The sequence below is a fragment of the Lepisma saccharinum genome, chromosome 29 (genome assembly GCF_977018435.1).
Source record: "Lepisma saccharinum chromosome 29, izLepSacc3.1, whole genome shotgun sequence".
Lineage (NCBI taxonomy): Eukaryota > Metazoa > Arthropoda > Insecta > Zygentoma > Lepismatidae > Lepisma > Lepisma saccharinum.
The window spans coordinates 22,712,472-22,740,207 of record NC_139257.1 but is presented as its reverse complement, the minus strand read 5'-3'; the positions used below and the strand labels follow the sequence as shown (position 1 = coordinate 22,740,207).

Here is a 27,736-nt window from a genome sequence, read left to right as displayed (position 1 = left end):
ATCATGGTGTCAAACATTCATTTCATTTTTCAGAAAGTAGTAAAAGTTTAGATAATATTCACCCAACTCTCTCAGAATTTATGCAGTTATTGTACAGTGGGATCCATGAGTATTACCGTGCAAATTGTCCATCACCATGTTCGTGCACTTTATTAGAGCTTGAAGAATTAATAGAAAACTCAAAACAAGCTGTTGACAACTTCTGCACCGGTATACATAAAAATTCATCGCTTAAAAACACATAGAATATAAGAGAAAAATTAATGAAAATAGTCATGGACAATTTGCACGGTAATACTCATGGATCCCACTGTACACTTGCTGCAAATTGGAAATAAGGTCTTAAACATGAAAATATGAGCAAAATGTTATATATTGAATTTTTACCCAGAATTCAGTTTGATTTTGCACTGAAATGTCGTATTTACCAGAAATGTGTGTCCTAACTGTTGCACAAAAGGCCATTGTATCCGTGGTTTTTATTTTGCTGCTAATCATGTATTATCTCTAGTTGATAGTAGTATTATCAACTAATGCAAATTTTCAGCATAAATTTACAAATTTTACTTCCATTGTTTTATAAATGATCTTAAATTTGTCAGAATCTGTCATTTAATGTGACAGAATATGAAGGTAAAGATTGAAGTTATTTTTGTACGCACAATCTTATTTATTTTGTTGCGATTCAGATTCTCTACAAATTGCTAATATTTTCCTTATCTGATTAGTACACAAACTTTAAGTGTTTTACTGGTAGCAAGCTGGACAAAAATCATGATTTTTATTTAAAAAATCAGTTTTGATGATTTTTTAAAATTTAAATCTATTTTTTTTTAAAAAAAAACAACTTAAAATTGCTTGTATGGTATTTAGCACCATACATATTGATATATGTGTTTTCATAGGAAGGCTTATTCTAGTAAACAGCCCTGTGCCAAACGTTAAAGCTAACCATTGATCTGATGAACTACTGATTTCTTCAGAATTAAAACACAGCATAAATTTTGCAAAACAAATATTATTTACTACAAAAGACATGAATAGCATGCAGGAATGCACAATTACATTTTTATAAGTCTTGTGTGCACTCAAAACAACACTTTGACTGGTGTTTACCACACATAATTTTGGAGCAACGACAGCGGAAGAATGGGGTTAACCACTTGCCTGACACATTATTTTCCCAAAAGTGGTCCATATTTTACACATTTTTTTTTATTGTGTGTTTGTAATGTACCAATATCAGCAATTAAGGAACAGTAATGAAATTCTATTTTTGGGGTCAAATAAGGTTACCAAACTATTCAAAAAACCTCCATAATTATTAACCCGAGTTAACTCGTACATACATGGAAAGTACTACAAATGTTTCAAAATAGCATATAAACTGTGGAAAATAAAATGTCTTCACATTTTAATGTTGAATTCCAAAGAGACAGATCCAACAGATGGAAGAAAATCATTTGATAATACTTTTTGCCACGTTTCGTTGGTGTGGCGTATGAAGCAAGATGCTGATCAACACCACGCATTTTGTTGTTGTAATCGACCACCACTCGTGGTTTAATTTTTGCTTTGTGACGTGTTACAGTCATCATTTCAACAGAATGGATGGTTGACAACAATGTCACATCCTTCTTATCTTTCCATTTCATGACTGTCACTTTGCCACATTGCAACCCTACTTATTCACCTTTCTTCAATTTGGCTGTTCTTAGAGCCTGTGGTAGATCTTTCCTACTGCGTTTCAGTGTTCCAAATGCATCAGTCTTTTTAGAAATCAACAGATCTGCAAGTTGTGATGAGTTATAATAATTGTCCATTGTCAAACAGTACGTACCTCTTTCCCAACAAATCATATACCAAAGCAAAGATTTTGGAAGGCGACTGTACACCACCACAACTATCTGTATCTGTCTCGTCAGTACACACACTGTCCACTGTTGTATCACTTTCACTCACATCCATTTCCTCCTCCTCCTCCTCTATACTGTTGTCTAAGCTTGTTGTCACTCATCTTGTCATTCTTCACACGATGGAAAACACTAAAACATGAACAGAATGTATTCACAACACAAAAACACTCTGTAAGTTTTGGCACTACACTCACACAATGACCACAAGTACCACTGGAAAGGTGACAACTACGTAGTGTCATGGGAATCCGGTAGATGCCAGCAAGCTATCTACACCTTCCATCTAGTGGCCAAAATGGGAATTAACACCTTGCAAAGCTCAAACGAGTTTGTCCGGCTAGGCAGAAAAGTGCACTGCAGTTGCACGATTTTAACGAGATAACTCTGGTAAATAATATGTAATGCAAAAACAAATTCCGAGTTAACTCGGGTTAATCAGGCAACTGGTTAATATTCTCTTACTTGAGGGACAGAATGCACAAATCTTCCTTCTTGTTTTTGAGCAACTGCATTAGTTTTTTTGCATTTCGACATTGAGTGTTAGCAAAATATTGCGAAATTGTCATGTAAGTTTTGGGGTACGTAAACACGAACATTTTGTAACCAATAAGTTGCTGACCAAGGCAGTTTATTAAGATAAAAACACTTAACACGTAACGTTTCGACCCTGTATCAGGGTCTTCCTCAGATGAAGAACTAAACTAAAATGATGAAATATTCTACACACAGAAAGATTACATGTGGTGGTGGAACAGGCAGATAAGGGAGGGGCCACAGTCGTGATGGAAAAAGAATGGTACGAGAAGAAGTTTGAAGACCTGAAAGGGGACACATATGAGGAGATTTGTGGAATGGAAGAGGAATGCAATATTAGAGAAAAGATCATAAAAGATTGTGGAAGGAGGGGGTTTAAAAAGCTCACGAAAGAGGCAGGAAGACTGCCCTGTTTAAAAGGCTTTCCCAAAATACATAAAGAAGAGAGAAAGTTGAGACCAGTGATGAATTGCAGGGACAATATTTTGGAACCATTGGAGAAGAAGTTAAAAAGGTAATTGAAGTGTTAGTGAGAGAACAAGAAAGCAGAGCCGTGAAAAACAGTGAGCAGGTGGTGGACCTTATAAAAGGTCTGAAGGAGTCTGGGGATAAAATCACAATGTTTAGCCTAGACGTGAGAAGCATGTTCCCGAGCATCAAAAGGGGACACGTAGTGGATATAGTGAGGAAGAAAGTGGGGAAAAGCATTATAGGAGAATGGGATAGTGAGAGAGTGGTACAAGCGCTGGAAACCATTTGGGACAATGGCTACAGCAGAGTGGGGAGTAAAATCATCAAGATTAGTGAAGGTCTGAATATAGGCTCTTGCTTGAGCCCTGTGCTGGCGGAATTAGTTATGAATGAATGGGAGAAGGAAGTGATAGTGAAAGGAGGAGATAAGTTAAGTCTGTTTTGTAGATATGTGGATGATTGTTTTGGGATATGGAAGGGAACAAAAAGGCAGCTGAGTAAGCTTGTTAAAGATGTAGAAGATGAGAAAGCAGGGATATTCCTTGAGCTCGAAACGGAACAGGAAGGAACATTAAATTTCTTGGATATTGAGATGAAAAAGAAGAGAGGAATGGGGATTGTGGCTACATGGTATCAAAAGAAGTGTTCGGCAGGAGTGTTCTGACACAAAAGAAGTGATGTGGGTGATGGAACTAAACGTAATTTTATAAGGAACATGGAAGACCGAATAAAGAAGATATGCACAGAGAAAGGGGAAGAAGAAACCAAGATTAATAGCCTGTGGGAACAACTAGAAGAGAATGGCTATAAAAAGAAAGACAGACACATCAACAGAAGAAGGAAAGAGATAAAAGAGAGAGGACTGGAAGAGAAGGAAGAAGAAAAAGAAAAAGAGAGATGGTTTGGTATAAGAAGTATGGGCGATGCGACAGAGAAGATATGCAAAGTGCTGAGGAAAGTGGGTATAAGAACTTACAGGAAGGGAGGACGCACTATTTTAAGTATAGCCAGCAAGAAGAAGGCAGAAAAGAGAGAGGAAGAAGAGGAAGGGGTTATCTACGAGGTGAAGTGCAGAGGATGTGAAAGTGTATATATAGTGGAAACGAAGAAGAGACTTAAAGACAGGTTAAAGCAACACATGGATGATGTGAGATTGAAGAGAGACAGGAATGCCATATTCAAACACACTAGAGAAACAGGACATGAAGTTGAATGGGATTCGGCTAGGCAAATAGGAAAAGAGAAGAGAGAACTAGTGAGAAAATGGAAGGAGGCCAAAGAAATAGAAAAGAAAGGAGAAGACATCATGAATTGGAATGGAGGACCCAAGATAAACAAGGAATGGAAGAGTGTGTTAGAGAAAGTTGTAAGGATGAAGAAAAGGAATGAAGAAAAAAGAAATATGAACAAGGAAGAAAGAAGAGAAAAGAAGAAGACCAGAGGAGGAGGTATTCATCCATAACCAAAAAGGCAGGAGGGGTGGGAGAGTGGTAAGCAGGTGTTTCTAGACTCTTGCTAATCTTGACCTGTCAATCACCTGTCAGTGTAGTAGACCCATTAGTCAACAACTGTCAGGAGGTGATATGTTTAATTCCTTTGGAGAAATCTTCCTAGATAAGGACTGTCAACTTGATTTGTTGTTGTGTGGCTAGTGACCCTGCTATGTGTATGTAATCTTTCTGTGTGTAGTATATTTCATCATTTTAGTTTAGTTCTTCGTCTGAGGAAGACCCTGATACAGGGTCGAAAAGTTACGTGTTAAGTGTTTTTATCTTAATAAACTGCCTTGGTCAGCAACTTATTGGTTTTAATATGGAAACAAGGCTTAATTATATTATAACATTTTGTCCGCCAGACAACGCATAATTAAAAACTATTCAAAACGCACTGAAGAAACGCTTGTAAAAAGTTACAGATACCTACCCGTAAGTCTCTAAGATCTAAATGAAGATAGATGAGCCAAGGAGGGGAATACAATAATATGGCGTTACATGCGCAGTCTGCCAGGCAACGCATTAGCTTTCTAGGGTTAAACAAATAAAAAATTACCTGTAAATATACATTTTTATGTTTCTGATACTGTACATATGAACCTACTATGGAAATGTTTGTTGAGTGTGTTAATGAAACTATAATAATTTTAGTAACTTTTCTTCCACTGACAATAAAACATTCTGGATGTACTCTATAATTGTTACTTAACATATTTTTTATAGCCTTTGCAGCTGAATTTTGGGATTTTTTAAAATGATATTTTGCAAAATATCAGCTGCCATGTTTATTTACAGTTGATGACAACATATTTACGGTATAACATGATTAGTATTTTGTATATTTTTCTTTACAAAATGTGTTCTATTTTTGCCTGTAAAAATTATTAACTTTAAGTGTGTTTACAGTTTACATATTACAGTTCCTTTTGTTGTAAAGAAATGACGTCTCATGTATTTGTCTGTTTATTTACAACATTTATTGACACTTCTAACCTTCGCCGTATATACATCGTTCCATAACAAATCCATTAACAACATCTCCCGGTTGCCTTTTGCCCCATAACACAGAAAATTGCATGTATCAAGACTTTACTCTACGAGCGCACTATTTACCATAGCGCTAACCTGCAGTTTATCACGCAGAGGTCCCTACGCCGTCCTCGTATTAAGTGCAGTACAACTTATTAGAGCTACGAGCGCACTACTTACCATTGCGCTAACTCGCCCCCGCAGTTTATCACGCAGAGGTCCGTACACTACGGCGCTCACTCTGTGTGTATTTCTATACATCCATAAAAACGGCCTCACTCCATCGGGCCTTGTATCGAAGCCTCTGCGAGCCTGGCATTCTGAGATATGAGAGAACGTAGCAAGTCGGAACCGGTATTTATACCTCCGACAAATGACTCCCCCCCCCCCCCAACCGCCAGTGCAAGGTCCTATTGTTACCTTTCAAATCGGGGAAGCCGTTGAAAGAACCCAAAAGCAACCTAGGCAGAGCATTTACAAAGAAATACACTTTTACATAAATATTTCCCTTTTTTGCAGCTGTGTGCGTAAAAGCCACACAGCACTTTTGTATGAGCTTCACCCCATCAGTACATATATTATGTTTCTTTTCTTAGAGCCTAATAAATACCATTAAATGATTTTGAGATTAATGTGCTTTCATGAAAAGTGATTCTGATATCTACAAAATATTTATGTACATTATTCTTTATTTATGTAAAGGGTGTCTCAGAAATATTTTCGTTTTTAAAACTATTAAAATAAATACTTAAATTTTTTGAATAAAGATAAATTTATTACCAAAAGAAAGCTTAAACATTAAATTTTTATTTGTGAAAAAAGAGTATTGGTCAGTTGATGACCGTTCATGTTAACACTCACAGTCTTAACGATTCGCGAGGATCCTCACTAACAGACTGGCGCACACGGTCAATGTTTCTGTTCGATCTTCATGACCTTGGACGTTCCGGCAGTTTACTCGTCATAGTGCTTCCAGTGTTTTCAAACTTTCTCACTCAATATTTAATTAAATTTATGCTTGGGACGTCTCTCATTCCTGCAAGGTTATAATGATGCCGGTACAAAAGACGCACAACAAAATAAGAATCACTATTTTTGTAAAACGCACAAACACAAAAAGCACGTTGCTGCCCCATAAAGCGCTGCATGGCAATTAAATATTAATAGAGACACATATTTTTGGTAAATAAAAAAGCAAAATTTCGGTACAAAAACAGAGTCGATTTCGGGTTCAAGAGCGGTAAATAAAATAAAATTTCGGTGTTATAGCGGTGAATAATCACATCAAAAGTGCTATATAAAATGACATTTTGGTTTTAAAATTGTGAATATAATCCTAAATTTGATTTAAAGAGTGCACTCATTACACAAAATAAACTTACCCCTTCTAATAGCACATTTATGTAGTTACCAGAGTATTAAGTTTATTCCTGTGTAAAGGGGTCTATTTTTGCTTCTCAAATATTTACAGCAGAATTAATCAATTTTCCGTGAATTGCATAACTCACAGGATACTTCAGACTTCAGAAAGTGTCGTGTCGGTATATAAACGGTAAATTTCGTGTTTGAGAGTATATTTCGCATTTTGCACTTGATTTCGCATTATTTCGTGACAAAACAGGGTAGGAAAATTGCGCCTCATACCTTTCAGAAACATGAAAAATGAACATTACAGCATGTTATTTCATATTTCGTGTTTTCGTCAAAAACGAAATTTGCATGCCTCTAAATATTAACAATGTTGCCAAGCTTTTGCGATCTATCTCATTTCTCCGTAATGTGCGAATTGCCCCAGAGGGCAGATTCAAAAACGAAAATATTTGAGACATTTAAAGTGGATTTTTTTTTTTAAAAAAATCACCTGATTTAAATCAGTCCACCTTGACTGGTAATCGACAGTATATGTAAAGCTGTAATATTTCTATTTGTGTTTCGATGTTCCTTGTTATTATTATTATTATTATATTTACAAAGTACTTTAAACAGTGTGTTATTTTTACAGGTATTCACCTGATGCCAAGGTGTATGCGTCTGGCTCCAGGGATGGCAGCATTAAAGTGTGGGATGGCGTATCTAGTCGGTGTGTGAATACTTTCGAGAAAGCACACGATGGGGCAGAAGTTTGTTCCGTGGCGTTCTCTCGCAATGGGAAGGTAATGTGAATTTGAATCACTTTAGACGTATTTGTTGCAACGTAAATATGCAACTTATTCAATGATTAACTGCTATCTGTTGTAATTTTCAACATAACTTCGGATCAGCTTAAGGGTAAAACTGACAATTTCACGGTAGTTGTGTATTTATTTCAATATCGTGGGAGTGGGCACTGCTACTAAAATAAGAAACCTTGACTATACAAGAGAGTGTGAATTTCTTTCCATGTTGGAAGTGGAATTGGTTTCTTAAGCTAGACATGATGTTTGAAAAATATGATCAATATGTATTTACAGAAGAATCTCATGTATTCCTTATGGGAAATCAACTTCAAGTTATGGCTAATCAAATGGGAGTTCCGACTTTTCCTTCAAACTAAAACATTGTTCGTGATGTCCTTTTTACATCCATGTACTTTTCAGCGTCATTGGATGTTCAATGTTCGCAAGAGAACAAATAAGATATTGCTCCCATAAGGGTAATGCATTTCTCGTTACCTCCTACAGCCATCCTGTCTAGTGTTCCCAAACTTGATGTGCTTATAAGAGCTAAATTTCACCTTAAATGGAGCTATAGTTGACTTTCAATGAGCTAGATTAATGAAGGCTTGATAAAGTGCCTCCTCCACTAATTTTAGGTGTCAGAGGAAGGGGGGGATGGCTATTTATTCTTAGTTTTCACCATCCAGATCTTGCGGCACACCCATCTCAATAATCCACTGATGGTCATATGAAATCGAAAATAAAGGATTCTCGAATAACAATATTATCATATTCATATCAGTCACGGCACTACATGAAAGTAGCTGGTGAGGTAAAGGGGAGGGGCGATTCAGCCAATATAACAATATCACAACACGTGCAAAATGTATGCTCATGGCAAAAGTTGGTCTATGTGGGCCGGAGCCAGTGATTGCAACATTTGGGGGGGGGGGGCAGAGTTCACAGCCAAACAGAGTGCATGAAAGCTAAATTGGTAACAGTTCTCTCCTGCTGCAGCAGAGATAAGGACCTCCGGGAAGTTGTCCTTCATCCCCTTAATCTTAAGGTAAAAAAAATTAAGGCATAGAAAAGATAAATTGATGCTCTTCTCAGTTTCGACAAATACGAGGGTGTACCCAAGAAAAAACGGAATAGCGCTGCGCAGAGTGGAGCATCCATAGTACGAATTTTTCCCGCTAGGCAAGCGTCGAGCAACTCATTGTGAGTTCTGTGCACCCAGTGGCTTCACTGGGGAAGGTTGTCTCTGGTGACGGTGATTTTTTTCGTAAAAGCAGTTTTGCTCTCACCTCGTTTTTTGTGATGGCCGATGTAAGAGAACAGCGTGCGGCTGTGAAATTTTGTTTCCTGCTCAGGCAAAAAGGTGGCAGAAACTGTTGTGATGTTGCACACGGCTTACAAGGACAGCGCTATGGGGAAAACTCAAGTCTGAGTGGTTTTCTTGCTTCAAGAAAGGTGACATGTCGATTGATGACAAACCTTGTTCTGGACGTCCGTCAACTTCCAGAACGGACGAAAATGTCGACAAAATTTGTGAACTTATGCTCGAAGACCGATGACGGACCATTGAAAAGCTGGGGACGTTATCTGGACTATCTTGGAGCTTGGTTCAGCAAATTTTAACGGAAGATTTGGGAATGAGAAGGGTCGCTGCGAAATTTGTGCCACCACGACAAAGCAGTCATCTCAGTGCACAAGTTTTTGGCAAAAACAGCATTACTCTCTTGCCCCACGTCCCGTACTCACTTGACCTCACTCCATGTAGCTTTTTTTTGTTTCCCTGGATGAAGAGGGACATGAAGGGACAGCGGTTTGACGATATAGAAGAGGTGAAGAAAAAAACGAGGAAAAAGCTGTCAGCCATCACAACAGACGAGTTTAAAAAATGTTTCCAAGAATGGAATCGCAGATTGATCAAATGTATTACGTGTCATGGAGAGTACTTTGAAGGTGAAAAAAAAAAAATGGCTTTTAAAAAAAAATCTGGTTTCTTTTCTCGTATGAAGCTACCAGTTTGCAGTTTTCTGTTCAGCAAAATTGTACCAATTAGTAGGGACACATATTTATGGTGAGTAAAATATAAAGATTTTGGTTTTAAATTTCATTTATAGACTACACTCATTACACAAAATAAAAATTTCCCTTCTAATAGCACATTTGAGTAGTTTTGAGAGTATTAAGTTTAGTCCTGCGTAAAGGAGTCTATTTTTGCTTCTCAAGTATTTACAGCAGAATTAATCAATTTTCTGTGATTTGCGTAACTCTGAAGATAATTCAGACTTCATAAAGTGAACAAGAAAAGTAACATGCACACACTGAACCCTTTTTCATACAAATGTACCTTTCTGCTCAAGTTTGTTGAGTTGTCCATTCACGATCTTGCCACAGTGCCGCCCCGACGGTGCAGTGGTAGTGTCGTCGCCTTGTAATCAGGGGGTCCCAGGTTCGATATGCAGTGGAAGCACATAGTGGTTCGGATCCCACTTTAAATCGTAGGTCCAGTCCCAATTAGCCTTACTGTGCATAAAGTGGACTTAAAACAACAACTCAACAATCTTGGCACTGAAAATTCCAATTTCAAGTCCTCTCTTGTGGGTTGGTATTTCTTTTGTAACTATTTCATGTGACTGTCGTCAATCCCCATCATTGCATTAAACTCAAGAAAGGCAGGAAAACAAAGTAGTTCTCTGAATGTTAGTGATGTACAGAATTTCGGTGGTGCTGTGGAGTAGTACAGGGTGGTAACTCACTGGGAATTCTTTGAATTCCGGGAATTATGCATGAAATTTGCTTGAATTTTTCTCCATAGACGTAAACATTTGCAACTTTTATTAGTCCAAATCCCATTGAATTAGTATATATTTATTAATGTCCTGAAGTATGTTTTTCACAGTTTAGTTTTTATTTTTAGCAAGGAAGGAAAAGAAATCTGTGTAGAAAATAAAACAGAATTATCTAAACCTGTGTACTTTGTTAGTGTCTTTTGCAGAAAAATCTGTCTGACATACAGAAAATTATTGCAAGATCCGATATCTTGAAGTTGATTACATCAATTTGAAATTCTTATACAATCAGCAAATTTTTCATACATTACTCTGTCCCGTAACACTTGTGACTTGTGTTTGTAGATGTATTTTTAGTCTGGGTATGCGAAATGGCAAATTTAAACTCCTCACCTTAAACTAAATATTTTAAATACGAGGCGTATTCGGAAAGTAAGTACCGAAAGGGTGTAAGAAATAAAGTAAAGTAGTTTTGTACCTTTTCTTATTTGCATTGCATTATACAGACGTTAAACTACTTTTCTATGTAGTTTCCACCATTTTTCAAGCATTTGTCATAGCTTGGAACTAGTTTTTGTATCCCATCGTCATAGAATGTTCCCGCCTGTGATGAAAGCCATCCATGCACCCCTGCTTCGACGTCATCATCCTCTTCGAAACGCTGACCACAATTTTTGATTCCAGACAATCTGTCACAATTTTGTAGAGGACTGTTTTCTTGAAATTTGTGGAAAATCCATGGAAAGCGACGATATTGTGAATAGTCTGTTTTCATGAATTTCCGCGTCGACCACACGCACCAAATCCTCGGTCACAACAGATGGCCGACCGCTCCTTGGCTCATCGTGAACTGTCTCACGACCTTCTTTAAACATAAAAAATAGAGACCTCTCATAGTTGACAGTGGATGTCGACTGGTTTCACGTTTCTTGCATTGAGAAAACGAACCGGACCGGACTTCACAGTCGGCGGGCCGATTGATTTTCTTGAATATTTCAAACCTTCATAAAACTACGAAGAAAAAGCATGACCTGCTCCCACGACTGCCTGTGGCTTACTAACGCATGAAGGACGTCAGCGAGAACTCACACGGTCGCGACTGCAGTGCTACATCGGCAATATTTGCAAACGGTACTTACTTTACGAATATGTCTCGTTTATATATACCGTTTAATTGAATTGAATTAAAATTTTTGGATACATTTGAATCACACAGACCCTTTATATTGTGTGTGTGAGTGGTGAGAGGCTGTAATATGTAAGGTTGCATTTTTAGAAAGTTTGCCTTGAAAACCAGGAATTATACTTGAATTTTATCATGGTCCTAGAGTGACCATGTAGTAGTAAAATCACAGATCGGTGATAGGTTCAATCCACAACACCAGCAAGAAAGAGAAATTGTTCACCTGAAGATGAGAGAAGATATGCTCTCTCGAAACATATCGTTAGAATAAGATATGTTACACGCACTAGACCAGCGTTTCCCAACCGGGGTGCTGCAACACCTTAGGGTGCCGTGAGATCCAAAGCAAGAAATTGACTGCATAACCTTGAGGATGATAATATGTGTGTTTCGTTGTCAACTGCAAAGTTGTGCTTTAAGCATCAATTGCAAGTCTCGCATTAATAAAACAAAACTCTTTTCAGTAATTGTAGTAAACTGTACTCTGTTCTGATGTTTATTCGTTGTATTATCTTCCAATAAATGAATAACATTAGTATTGGAGTAGGTATTTATTTGACAATAAATTTAACTTGCTCCTGATGACATATTCCATTTCGATTTCAGATTTTAAAAATGTTTAAAATTGTATCAAGAGTCTCGTGAAAGTGAAAATATTGGGAATCCCTGCACTAGACAATGAAATAAAATAAGAATAACACAAAGATGGAAGAATTGATGCCAAAGTGCATTGGGTGAATGACTCACGACCTTGCCACCAAAGGTTCCAGGTTCAAGCCCCAGGCATGCATGTTTTCATGAGAATCTCCCCTTCTCACAATTCCATCTGATAAACATTTGCCCTCACTGTTACAATTAACCAGAAGTGATGCTAAAAGAACAAAAAAATTAAATCACACCTATAAATGGAAATTTGAATACTTAAAAGCAATACTCTGGTAAATGATACATATAATTGTATGTAATACTTATTTATTAACAAAAATTGTTCAGAATTTTCATGAACTTTTATCGGTATCACATCAACCCTAATTTTCACTACTTTAATTTTTTTAGGCGGTGTATGCTGTTGAGTACATAATTCTGCTATTTTTGTTATTTTCATGAACATAAAAGTGTACCTTGGTTTTGTAAAATAAATTTCTAATATGAAGATTAAAACCTAGAGAAGTCATACATTAATTAGGGGGTAAATGAATTATTCAGATTTTATTGCCGATCTGCAGAGGTCGGAAGTAGCGTGCTACTTGTAGCGTCGCTACTGTAGCTAGCTACAAAATTTGTAGCGGTAGCTGTAGCGGCGCTACATTTTGAAGATTGTAGTTGTAGCGGTAGCGAAGTTACAAAATTCCTGTAGTTGTAGCGAAATTTTCGCTACAGCTACATTTTTCCTGAGCATTTTGAGGTAATTTTGGAAAGTGGCAACGGCGTCAAAAATAAACTATAATATTGCTTACTTTTGCAAGAGACTCAAAAAGACAAAGTCCATTACATGCAAATACAGATAATCTAGATTATAAATATCTTTATAACGCAGATTATAGATATCTGCGTAATTTATTTCATTAGCATCTGAATAATTCTAATATCCAGATAAGTAACTGGCATACATGAATATATTTCGACTAATAGCCATTTATTTTATCTGCATCGCTATTTTGGGAAGAATCATGCCTCATTTGCTACACCGCCAGGAAAAAAATGCCCCGTTTGCGCCACCCCTGGAACAAATCCTGTGGATATCCATGACGTAACAGACAGCAAAATATCGATATTTACTGTGTAAAACTCAACTTACAGTGCAAAAACGAGGGATCCATTTCCTACTAATCTGACAAAGCAATAGTGCCAGCAATCAATGGTTCAGTACGTTAACAGCATTGATCATTGTCAGTGTATAGGATAACACCGGCAAGAAATTATTGTTACAAGAGCGATAGTGTTTCTGGAATTACAATTATTCTGGTCATAATGTTTGTTCGCAAATTTTAAAATAACAATATGTTTAGAACACTCGGATATACACATCAGTTTACTCAATATATTTTATCATATCGTAAAAAGAACGTACAAGTTATTGACTTTTCTGCAGAAATGACAATTTTCTTTCTTAATACAGTTTTCAAATTTATGGGTTTTTCCTACTTTTGCGTCACTTTTCTGTAACTTTTTCTAATCATGAGGATGCATTGTTTATTTAGTTACTTTCTTATCTATGGCCATTTTATGCCACTTTTGACTAATTGTGAGAACGAGGAAGAACGATGAATGATGAGCAGAGTGGGGAATGGAGGAGCAGGAATTTCCCATCCTCCCAACTAGGCATTTCCTACTATTTGTTTTGAGTCCACTTTATGCACAGATCAGCTGATCGAGACTGATACGAACCACCATGTAGCCTACCCTCCGCTGGGTATCGCACCTGGGGCCCTTTGAATACAAGGTGACAATTACAATTCTCACTGTGTCATCGGGGAAGCATTTTCAATGGAAAAACTTACGTAAAGAAATTGCTCCACCTGTTTCTCATTTATACCATTAGAAGCATTCCCCAGCTATCCTCAAGGTTCGAGAAAATATCCACCATCCCTGAAATAACATTCTGTTTAAGTTAAGAAGATTAAATGGCCAAAATATCACATTTTTATCTTATTCCTATTTTGCGCAACACGTTATAGTTAATTTCGATACTTGCGATATTCTTCCAATTAATTTTAAAAGGAAGTATGTCACATAAATATTTTTGATATGACAATAAGAACATCATGGATTCGTGTAAGACCTAGTTTTTTGAATTGATATGCCACTTACAAAGGTACTTTATTCTCAAACACTTTATTAAAAATATGTAACTGATGTAACACAGCTATAAAAATTATAGAATGAAGGGAATCATAGTAATAAATAACAGAATCTATATTTCAGCACGTACAACTATCATACTAGGGCTTCTTTTGAATAGCCATATAGTTGTTTTAAGTTTTTAATACAGAAGTAGCGCAAAAGTAGCGAAGTAGCGAGTAGCGAACAGGAGTAGCGTAGCGAGCTACTTTTTGGTAAATGTAGTTGTAGCTGTAGCGAAGCTACATTTTGGAAGAGTAGCTGTAGTTGTAGCGAAGCTACTTATAAAATGTAGCGTTCTGATCACTGCCGATCTGTATAAAATTGGTATTAGTATATTTTATTGATTTAAGAATAATCTCACACCACATGGAGAAAGTTTATTTATTACCTTAAAAATAGTGTAAAGTTGACAGAATTTTTTAAAAAAATGGACACTGCACAATACATCACACAAACCAATATTCCATATTGCATTCGTCCATCATCATTTAAAATCAATAGGATCCTAGTGTGATGTGCTATGCAGTGTTAATTTTTAATTATGTCAAGTTTTAGGCAATTCCTAAGGTAAGGTAATTGTACATTAGTCCATCCTAACACATAATAAATAAGTTTTGGATAAAATAATTTCTTTTCTTCTGATCTCTGTGTATTGTTGCATTATGTTGGTTCCAACTTTGATCTGTCTCAAAAATTATTTCATGTTTTTAATTTTCTTTAATTCATTATAGATTTTTTTAAAATATATATGACCGTAGGTAGAGAAAAACACCACGCTACAGATAAAAGGATTAGTAACAAGTATGTTCATAGTATTGTATTAGTTGTGTAATAAACAGGAGAAAATTTCATTGTTAGGGTATTGTTGAAAAACATTGAAATCCTACAGCTCGCAACCGATCCTGCAAAAGCAGCCTTGACTTCATTTTTAACGTTATGTGCCTTGTCTCCAAAAATAAGGGATTGAGGGAAGGAGTGTCCAATAATTCCATAACAGTGAATTTTCTTGATTTCTCAAGTATAGTTTTGCCTGAATCCCTGCACTAGATAATGTGCAGTTAAATTTCATGCTAAAAATAGCATATTGAAAGTGCTAACAACATGATTGTCATGTAACAAATTACTATCTTTTTTTAGTACTTATTGTCATCGGGGAAAGATTCTCTTATCAAGTTGTGGGAATTGTCTACAAGCAGATGCCTTATTGCATACACCGGAGCAGGAACTACAGGTGAGACAATAGTGCATGTAAGAGTAGACAATTTGAAACAAAGAGTGTGCATATCACCAGCTGAATGCTGTTTTGTCGTATCTCTACGTTTCATCGAAGATCAGTTGATGACGTTATCATGTTTCTTACCTGTTAATGCATCACGTTCCGAAACAACAAGTGGTATGAGTTATCAACAATAATAAAATGTTTGCGTACATCGTGTAGTGTATTCAAAATCCACATATGTCAAACTTCAATCAGCTCTCCTGCAAGTTTGTGCAGATGAACGTACGACAATATGGTATTCACCTGGTGATACCTGTTCACCTGTACAGTGTTCTGATCGAAAAAATGTAAATGTCTTCATAATTTTCTGTTTTGGGATTGTTTTGGCACATAGAGTAAAACGTTGCAGCTCTCTTCAGTGCATTCAACCATTCAATGAAGGTGCATAACAGATGTGGAGGTGGGAACCCACACATTTTCAATCCTGGACATAATGATGTGACCATCACCATGCTCCTACTGGTCTCACCCCCCTATCTCTGGGGTTGAGCCCATGATTTGAGGCAAAGGGAGGCCTACCAAAGCTAATTTATGTGGGACGTTGCTGGAAATATGTTCATGCTCGTTCAGTCCCGTGCATGACTACCACACCAACAAGTCTATGAATGGAGGAAAGCGTTCAATAATGACATCAATTAAGAGCAGACATGTGGAAATATTCTAATGGTGGCGATTCAGTGTGCATCCTGAAGGTTGTCTATTTATACCGGGTGGTCCAAAAGTCCCGGAATGGTCACATATCGTGAGTCGTGAGAAATACACATCGAATCGGAAAACTAAAAAATACGTTTCATAAGTGAAAGAAAGTTATTAGTTATTCAATGATATCACACTTGATTCCCCACCCCCGCCCCCTGACACCATATACTCTATTAAAATGTCTTGACGTGCAGATTCCAAATCTGCAATCGCTTTTACTCTAGCTGAAGTAGGGGCAGAGCGTCCCTTTGAATTTTTGGGGGGGTTTTATGAAATTTTCATTTTTTTTTCCTTTTTATTCTATTTCGAAAATTTAAAATCGCCATATCTCCGTCCCTAATTGAGCTAGGAGGATGGTTGATAGTTCGTTGGGCTCGGAATGAAGTCCGCTTTACGATTCTACAATACAAAATGGGGGTTTCCATTTAAAATTTCACAGTTGCCCCCAGGGGGCAGGGTGGGGAATCAAGTGTGATATCATTGAATAGCTTTCTTTCACTTATTAAACACGTATTTTTTGGTTTTCCGATTCGATGTGTATTTCTCACGATATGTGACCGTTCCGGGACTTTTGGACCACCCGGTACGAAATCACTGTTCATTTTTTTTTTTTCAAATAGCTTGAGCTGCAATCGATTATGCCACCTTTGACAGCTTTGTCAGGGAATTGATTCAAATAATTACATTCCTCCACGTATCCTCCAAAGGGACATCTTTAGGTGCAACATGCTGAAGATTGTTTTTTGAGATACCCAGACACATCATCAGCACTTGAAAATGTGGGCAAATCAACAAACAGTATATGTCGATAAATCAACAGACAGTATATGTCGATAAATCAACAGACAGTATATGTCGATAAATCAACAGACAGTATATGTCGATAAATCAACAGACAGTATATGTCGATAAATCAACAGACAGTATATGTCGATAAATCAACAGACAGTATATGTCGATAAATCAACAGACAGTATATGTCGATAAATCAACAGACAGTATATGTCGATAAATCAACAGACAGTATATGTCGATAAATCAACAGACAGTATATGTCGATAAATCAACAGACAGTATATGTCGATAAATCAACAGACAGTATATGTCGATAAATCAACAGACAGTATATGTCGATAAATCAACAGACAGTATATGTCGATAAATCAACAGACAGTATATGTCGATAAATCAACAGACAGTATATGTCGATAAATCAACAGACAGTATATGTCGATAAGTCAACAGACAGTATATGTCGATAAATCAACAGACAGTATATGTCGATAAGTCAACAGACAGTATATGTCGATAAGTCAACAGACAGTATATGTCGATAAGTCAACAGACAGTATATGTCGATAAGTCAACAGACAGTATATGTCGATAAATCAACAGACAGTATATGTCGATAAGTCAACAGACAGTATATGTCGATAAGTCAACAGACAGTATATGTCGATAAGTCAACAGACAGTATATGTCGATAAATCAACAGACAGTATATGTCGATAAGTCAACAGACAGTATATGTCGATAAGTCAACAGACAGTATATGTCGATAAGTCAACAGACAGTATATGTCGATAAGTCAACAGACAGTATATGTCGATAAGTCAACAGACAGTATATGTCGATAAGTCAACAGACAGTATATGTCGATAAATCAACAGACAGTATATGTCGATAAATCAACAGACAGTATATGTCGATAAATCAACAGACAGTATATGTCGATAAATCAACAAACAGTATATGTTGACAAGGGGTCCTGGGTTTTATGTCCAGTGGAGGCACATATAGCCCACTTTAAACTGTAGGTGCAGTCCCAATTAGCCTTTCTGTGCATAAAGTGGACTTTAAAACAAACTCAAACTAAAGACAGCTAGTTTTAAAAGTCCTGCAGGATTTTAAAGAACTTTAACTTTAAAGTAATGTTTATTACAACCAAATATTGTTTTTTTTTACACAGAGGAAAATTTAAAATTTTGTTCTGCCCACACTGCTAAATGACATGTCTGCAGGTGATCACGCATTTCCAAGATGGCATCGGATTGGCCAGAGAGGACCCACGCCTTGGCCTGCAAGGTCACCAGACCTTACTGGCTGTGGGGATATGTCAAGACCCAGTTGTATGCACAGAAACTGAATCTTGATGACCTGAAGTTCAAAATACATGATGTGATTCACAACACTCTGGACGAGCACCATAAAAAATGTAATTCTCGGATTCAAATGAAGTCAGCAAGATTGGATGTGAATGGTGCCAAGCTGGAGATGAACCAAATCACATCAGACATTAATTTTAAAGTTTCCTCTGTGTAACAAACAATATTTCTTTGTAATAATTTACTTTAAAAGTTATAGGTTTTTAGAATCCTGCAGTGTCATGTAATACTACAGAAATATTGCTGAAATTTTAAAATCTGCATATAACATAACATTTGCATGTGTTTTATTTTCAGGGAAACAGGAGCATAAGGCACAAGCAATCTTTAACCATACGGAGGATTATGTTCTCTTTCCCGATGAAGCAACCACCAGTCTCTGTTGCTGGAACTCAAGAAATGCCTCTCGTAAACAGCTACTCTCATTAGGTAAGTACCTTGGCTAATAATAAGCATCTTTTCTGGTTGCCTATTGCTTTACATGTAATTGAAATATGTTGAAGTTCTTAAGGGCTTGAGGAAGGGTTTCCGCAAGGTTCTTCCCTCTGCAGCAGCTGCAGAGCACTGATGCCAACTTATCTCTTTTGGAGCTATACCTGACTCTTTTGTGCACCCATTTGGCTGTGAACTGAGGTGCCCACCTCCCCGCCTCACTATGATGCCATCAATGGCTCCAGCCCAGAAAGACCAACTTCTGCCATAAGTATATATTTTGCACATGATACGATTTTGTTATATTGGCTGCATCGCTCCCCCCTTTCCCCTCTTACTTTCCCAGCTACTTTTTATAGAGCCATGGCTGATGTGAGGATGACATAATACATATTGTTATCTGGGTATCTTTTATTTTCGATTTCATGCAACCATCGGAGGATTATTGAGATAGGTGATGCCGTGATAGGTGAAAATAAATTGTCATCATTTTAAAGTTAACGGTAATAGCTGCGCTCCCCACCTCTTTGACATCTACAATTACCGTAAGCGGCACTTTATCCAGCCTTCGTAAATCTAGCTGCGTGAAAGTCAACCTTATCTCCATTTTAGGAGAAATTTAGCTCTTTTATGCACATGAGGTTTGGCAACACTACCAGGATGGCTGTAGGATGCAAGGAGGAATGCATTACATTCATGGGAGCAGTATTTTATTTGTTCTCTTGAGAATGTCAAACATGCAATGGTGTAGAAAAGTACATGGATGGAAAAAGGACACATTGAACAATTTCTTGATCGTAGGAAAAGTCGAACTAATCAAATGGGTTAGCCATGACTTCAAGTTGATTCCCCATAAGGAATATTGAGATTCTGTAAATACTTATTCATCATATTTTTCAAACATTGTGTCTATAATAAACAACTTAAGAAATCACTTCCACTTGCAACATGGAGAGAAATTCATACTCTCTTGTCCAGCCGGAGTTTTTTTTAGTAGCAGTACCCATTATGACAACATTGAAATAAATGCAGAAATGGTGCTAAACTCTCACTCTTTCCCTTAAGGTGAGGAGGGACAATTTCGCACCAGGCATGCATTTATTTAAATATCGTCGGAATGGGCACTGCTACTAAAGAAAATCCATGCATAATTTGAGAGTATGAATTTCTCCCCATGTTGCAAGTGGATCCGGTTTTTAAAGTTGATTATTAAGCTAAATACCATGTTTGAAAAATGTGATGAATACGTACTTACAGAATCCCATGTATTCCTTATGGAGAGACAACTTCAAATTGAAGTTACGGCTAAACAAATGGGAGTTTCGACTATTTCTAGCGCAAATATCATCTTCAATGGATCCTTTACCCAATCATATATTTTTTTCCGCCATCGGAAGTTTGATATCTCCAAGAGAACGAGTAAAATAATTCTTCTATAAGCGTAATGTATTTCTTTTTGCCTCCTACAGCCATCCTGGCAGTGTTGCCAAACCTGATGTGCATAAAAGAGCTACATTTCAGCAAGAGCTGAAGGTGACTTTCAAGGATCTAGATTAACGAAGGCTGCATAAAGTGTCTCCTAGGGTAATTTAGGTGTCAGAGGGGTGGGGGCAGTGCTATTACCGTTATCTTTAAAGTGATGGAAATGTATTCTTAGTTTTCACCGCCTAGATTTGGCAGCATTACCCATCTCAATAATTTTATGATGTTCATATGAAATCGAAAATAAAGGATTCCCGGATAATAATATTGACATCTTCACCTTAAGCCACAGCTCTATATATAAAAATACTGGGGAGGAAAGAGGGGTGTGGGTGACGCAGCCTATATATGAATATCACGTCACGTGCAAAATGTACACTTATGGCAAAGGTTGGTCCTTATGGGCTGGAGCCAGTGGTGGCATCATGGTGGGGTAGAGGGCGGGTGCCACAGTTCACAGTAACGAGTGCACGAAAGAGCCAGATCTGGCTACAAAAGAGCGAAGTTGGCAACAGTGATCGACAGCTGTCCTAGTGAGAAAGACCTAGGGGAAATTGTCCCTCCTCCCCGTAACATTAACATTAGAGTGAAAATTCGAAAAGTACCTGTGATGAAATTAGCTTTATTCAAAATCAAATATGTTTATGTAGGGATCAATCCATACCAAATGGACCAGCGCTGGTTACTTGACCATTTTTTTTTTTTAAATAATTTTTTGTTATTGTAATTCCCATGCAATGGCAGTTCAAAAGAAACAAGAAACCTCTACCTTATACAAATACAGAACAATTAAATATACATGTTTTAATTAAAAAGCATGTAATTATAATTATTGTATTATAGAGGAACCACAAGGAAAGAAACCTGCGGAGAACCTCATCGCGCTGGCGGGTGGGGGAAAGAACAGGGGGAAGGAGGTTTTCAGCGCGGCCACGTCAGTGTTGCCAGACCTATTGATTTGTCGGGAGAATTCCTTAATAAACTATAGCTATGGAACCTCCAACGGCCCGCTCAAAAACACGTTTCCTGCTCATCTAACTTGGACATGGAGGGGAGAGGTAGAGTGGATTAGGGGGACAAAAGCTTTGATAAATGTTCAATCGGTAAAGAAAAACCTCATTCCAGCTCACTGTTTTATTGTATTGGTGGGTACAAAACAGGGGCATAAATAGCATCAAGAACCATCGAAAATTTCCTTAGTGTAATTTTAGGGGTATATATATATATATTTAATTTTCTACAAAATTATATAGCGGCATGGACGTCCAGAAGGAAGTGCAAGGATGGTTGCCACCCTCCCTTTCTGGAAAATGAATGTTGACATAAAAGTATCTATTATTTCAGACGTATGAGTTGATTTCAGTCACAGTAATTTACATCCATTTTTATAATAGGGATGTAGGAACATGATAATCTCAAACTCAAGTGGTGTTTTCTGAGAGTGCAACATTATTATGGGGTAATATGCCTAGTTTACCCGCCTGATAAAAAGACATTGTTTCCCCCTTGCTGGAAAAAATCTGTGGACGTCCCCTTGCCCCCCATTGCGCATGCCTATGCTGCCCCTCCGCCCCCGAGAACGTCGTTCATCCGCTACTATTAGATCATCGCATTTTGTAGCAGATCTTCTGGTTTCCCAAGGAACAATCTCCCGATTTTTTTCAAGTCTGACGTGGCAACACTGCTCCGAGCACAGATGACGGCAGGGAAGGTGCGCGAACGCTTTTGACAGAACGTTTTTTTTCCTTGTGGTCGAGCTATAGTTACATCATGTGAGTAGCATAGTAAGGTCAATTATTAACCATTATGAATGAAAAGGCGTGTAAGGTAGATGTTTGTTTATTTGTAACTACTAATGTAAATTTAGATTTTTTTGACCAACTTTCTCCTGGTGTAACTTTGTTAGGGTTAGAATATCACTCCTCGCACAGTACTCGTTTTGCTGTAAATATCAAATTTTTACTGCGTCCCTTACCAGAGATATTGGAGCTCAAATTTGGAAAAAAATATATTAAAATAAACATTTTCAAAGAGGAAACCAGTAACAGAGCTCAAATATTTTCTGCTAAAATTTTTAATGTATATGTTTTCTCTAAAAAAAAATCCTAAACATAGATTTTTTGTTGAAAAGAAAATTTCAATTTTAGCCCTAAATTTCAGACATTTGCATTAGAGATGGTAAAAAAAGCATACGGGACATAAAATGTTGCTTGAAATGTACCAAAAACAGCATTTTTTTAGCCCAGCTTTCTATCATTTTTCTTAGCTGAGTTATCAAATTTATCACAACTGTCTGCAAAGGCCAAAAATGCCGGAAGCCATGAAAAAAACAGTCAACTAAAAAATAAATAATGCTTGTTTAGAACTACGGTTGTATAGGAGGTTACAACAACAAAAAGTGTTTTTTAAGTGGTTGGGCAACCAAGTTTTTTTTATATCATTTGATATGTATTGACCAGTAAAAGATTCTATTTGGGACAAGTAGAACTAGAAATTTTAGCACAAAATGCAGGCTCTACTAGTACTTGAACCTGGGTCCCTGGCATACCATAGCTCTACCAACTGAGCCACCCCTTGGCTTTGCCTCATTTTTCGCTGTTGCCGACTCGGGTCGTGATTGAACGTGCATTTCCCGTGTGTGCCAATATGTAAGTAAATAGAACTTGTCTTTGTATTTGTAACTTTTCATTTCTGGCTAGACTTATGTGCAAACTTTTTCTAAATCCTGAATATATCCCTAGCATGTTTCACATTGTGTTCTGTGTATAAAATTCAAATGCAAATTGAATATTAGCTTTTTTGCATAGTTCCTTTCCTGTTACACTATTTAAAATAAGGCTCGCGTCACATCTTCATTCACTCTTCCAGGTCACAATGGACCAGTGAGACACATCGTTCACTCTCCTAATGTTCCTGCCTTTCTCACGTGTTCAGATGACTTTCGAGCACGATTTTGGTACAGAAGAACGCCTACGCATTAGAAGTGAGTACATCATCAATACCTGTGACAAAAAGAAACTGAAAAATGTCTTTCACAGCTGTTTTTGTTTTTGTGTTCATTGTGCAGTTTATTCTATGACTGCAGAGTATTTGTGGTACTATAATGATGGTACCAATGAATGACTGGCCAGATGTTTGACTGATGTATTACTTGTACATGTATAAGTGTTATTTCTCAAATAGAATAAAGATTTTTCCCACCAATTTTTTCAATACATAAATTTGATGGCAGAAGTGCACAAAAATACAAAGTAAATAAGTTCTGACAGGCTACATGTAGGTACCTTGATTTGTGCAGATAAATCCGAAAAGTGTTGATTGTTCTAAAATAGTGTTTATGTGCAGTGGCATGTTCTAAATGCATTTTTCGTAATGCGAATTGTGGCTTTTTTTGGTGAATTTCGACACATTTTGTGGTTAAATCTATCGCTGCTGCAAGCGACTTCAGTCGATTTGCTTCAATATGCGCAACTTACGGAAAGTGACTGCAGCCGATTTTGAATATTTCCATCGCCTCTAGTGTCTAGCGAAGTTGCTTCCCATATGAAGAAGCATTACCACAACATGCTTCCATCTAGTGTCTGTCATTTGAACTAATTTCGAAGAAAATAACTTGCTTTGGAAGTCCACTTTATGCACTGTAAGGCTAATCGGGACTGGACCTACAGTTTAGAGTGGGATCCGAACCACTTGTGCCTCCACTGGGTATCAAACCCAGGACCCCTTGATTACAAGGCAACGACACTACCACTGTGCCATCGGGGAAGCTGTATTGCAAGGAAGGATTATGACCATTGGGCACGCCACTGTATCCACTTCAATAACAATGAAAATGTAACACCAATGGGTACTCCCAGCTATGGCCCTTTGTTCAAAGAATAGTGGAGGAATTCATATCAGTACTTTAGATATTTTTTTTTTTACAAATTTATGCAATTCTGAAAATTTTGCCAAAAAACTACACAGTGAAAGCTATATCAGTGTGCCAAAGTCCTGCAGCAAGTTAAAAACGAAAAATTCTCTGGAAATTCAACATTTCTAGCATTTAAGGCTTCTGAAATTAAGGTGTAGCACCATTTTTGTGCTATGACATGTTTGCTTTCCAAAATTTTATCCCCCCCCCCAAAAAAAAAACTATGGTCCATGTTATGCATGGTATAATTCGGACAGCTACATGAAACCACGTGCATATGGATATTTTCCACAATTTTTCATCTTCTATTGGAACGTTTTGCATTACCGAGCAAAGTGGCCATTTTTTGACAGATTCCTTGCACACCTACCATCGCAGCAGCTGTACATTGGTATTTGTCGTGCAAGAAATGGCAAATATAATTTCCTCAAATAGTTTTCAATGTAAGAATCATGACAGGTGTAAGCCATGTGCTTACAAATTAAAATATTAGCTTAAAAGCACAAACACAAATTTTGGTGGTAATAACATCAAAAATTACAAAAATTAACACCGATTTTGGAAAAAAATATAACACCAAAAAATCAAGGTACCTAGCTATAAGAAATAAACAAAAAGTCATTGTTAAAATGGTGTATTGCCAGTGAACCTTCCAAATATCTTCCACTACGTGCTATGTAGTTTTCCTCGCACTGCAAGCCAAATTAAAGATCTGGTCATGGGATTTGGTTAGAAATAATTTGCTTTTTCCTTCAGCTATTTGTAAAACGAATGATTTGTGTGTGTTCCCGCACCTGAAAAGTATACTTGTGTTAAATCGTTATCATATTCCCAAGGTAGCAGTGTATAAAATTAAGTGGATACTACAGCTAGGAGGGAAATAATCAAAACTAATAATTTTAACATTTATTTTCCACTTTTTATGTGCGTACATTCAAAATTATTACAGTATTTAATATAATACATGTTTTGATTATACATAATGTATCCTGTAAGGGTTAACATTTTTCTTTTTATTATCATATATATGTGTTTTCTGACAAACATGTCACTTATAATGAGTATGTCATACATGAACCATTGTGGTTCAACAAGTATATACATCTCACTTTACATATAAAAGAAAGATGATACAAAGGATGCAATTCGATATGGTCTCGATTCGTTTCCAACTGAGAACTAGAATAAATATATTTTTACTGTCATTGGATAACTCGATCCTCTTGATATGGACTCGTCATTATTTTATTTGCACTGTTTGGTAATAGAACAAAAAATATTCGGTGTGTGTATAGAGAGATGGACATTCGCATTTTGAAGAAATCAGGAAAATCGAACACACTGAATTCTGAACATTGTAGTTGTAAATTAATAAATCTTAATTTATGTAACTTTTTTTTTTGTGCGAGAGTTTATTAACATGATTTGAGTACATAAATTCTTCTATTAACTATAATTTAAAAATAAATAGAAATTTGATTTTATGTATATGAATGTGACTGAGATTTTCTCCATTTTGTGTAATATAAACGACCCCGTTATCACTTAGCAGTATAATAAAACGTGGACCAAAACTAGTTGGATGGCTATTACATGTAAATTCTCGCTCATAAAGAGACACACAAGACATTGAAATGAATTCGTTAGTGGTTAAGGGTGACAAATATTAATTCAAATTCATAATTTCATACATTTTCAAAGTATAAAATAAAAATACAACACAAAATGTGATAAAATATATTCCACTGGACCTTCTGGCCGTCTCAAAACATTTTTTTCCAAAATATTTCTAGTTTTAGAAACCAAGTTGATATCATAAATTTTGAAAAATTAGACCTGTTTATAATTCCTGAACCTTCGGGAAAATGTAAAATCTAGGAAAATTTTATAATATTTTGCTATGTTGAGACCATCAAGGTTGAATGTATAATGCGGGAAAATGTGAAATTGGGGTTCAGGGAATTACTTTTTTTCTGGAAATGTCTGGTAAATTTCCTGGAAAAATCAATGAAGTTCACTAAAAGTAGGTTTTTGAGCAAAGAATAAAAGGACAAGCAAGATTTTCTTTGTAAAAAATTAAATTTGTTGTGGACAAACTATACTTCAGTTTAGTATATTGAGTATTACAGGTAGGTACTGTAAATTTCATATTAAATACTCAGGAAAATGTCATTTTTCAACAATTTTCAAGTAGAGATCTTCTACTCTAAGTGACTATTGGCATTTACCACTTTCTCGTTGCAATTTTAGGATTGATTTTTTGGTTGAGATTAGGAGTAGATAGAACATACGTTACTAAATTCTACTCTAATTATCAGGCATGTATATTCTAAGCTAGCTACGCTATCTCCCAAACAAAAATACTTGAGATAATCGACTAGCAAATGTGACTGATGCTTCACTCACATAACAAGTGAGGAGGAAAAAGTGCTAGTGAATGGTCGTCTTTACTTTAATCCATATCCAGACTTGAAATAAATTTGGATGTAGTGTTTAGTGTGTAAAAAAAAAACTGCAAAAAAAAAACATTTTGTGAAAAAGTGTCCAAGAAATTCGCACACATGGAGAGAACGGTGAAGTTTATGTTCAAGTAATTGGTTTAAGGTAAGTTAATTTGATTATTTTGTACTCGCATACAGGTCTAACATAAGTATTGCATGTAGTAGGCTGCTACTTTTTATAATTAAACCTGAAACAGTTTATGTTCATTTGTTTTTAATGATGTAATAAACATTTCAAAACCATGAATGAAAAATTATTAACAATGCGGTGGTCATGTGGTTTTCATGTGCTAGTGCAGTTTAACAACACTTTTGGCCTTGGCTCTCAGTGTACCTTCCTGGAACAGTCCAGGGACTATGTTCGTGCAGCTGCTATTTGCAATTTATCCATTGTTGACTTGTCATATTTCTATATATACAGGTACATGTTTCTAAAAATCTGTAATAAACCCCCAAAAACCTATTTTTTGAATTATTTTGGAAAGAAAATACAAAAGTAAGATTCTAATATATTTGTGTTTGGTTTCATCACATCCAAATGTAATGCACTAGATTTAGAATTCCCTCTCTACTGTAATGTGTTGAGTGAAATAACTTACGATTTTTTGTTAAGTGACCCAGAATACTTAAAAAGGACATTCTCGCTATCAAACCAGATAAATTTTGAAAATAATAGGTAAAAAACAATATTAGGTGGATCCCAATAGTAATCTGCACGACCACAGCAGTATTAAAGAACTTAAATAATAAATAACATCGTTTGATTTCTAATTGTACACTGTTGTTTTCAGCCCAACTTCTTTTGCACAAGACTACATCAGGATGTACGAAGGACAGTTCATTTCAGGACTTGAATTCT

The 27,736-nt window shown here is 36.5% G+C and overlaps 1 protein-coding gene across 1 annotated transcript in view; it reads left to right on the top strand.

Moving 5' to 3' along the window:
- The window catches only part of CstF50 (cleavage stimulation factor subunit 1 Cst50), a 78,702-nt gene extending 55,035 nt beyond the window's left edge, over positions 1 to 23,667 (top strand). Inside the window, exons 7-10 of the mRNA XM_083114418.1 lie at positions 7,446 to 7,596; positions 15,544 to 15,637; positions 18,847 to 18,978; positions 23,332 to 23,667. Of these exons, the coding sequence (XP_082970544.1) occupies positions 7,446 to 7,596; positions 15,544 to 15,637; positions 18,847 to 18,978; positions 23,332 to 23,444 (490 nt within the window). The 3' untranslated portion in view covers positions 23,445 to 23,667. The remainder of the gene's footprint in view (positions 1 to 7,445; positions 7,597 to 15,543; positions 15,638 to 18,846; positions 18,979 to 23,331) is intronic.
- Positions 23,668 to 27,736: the final 4,069 nt, after the last annotated feature.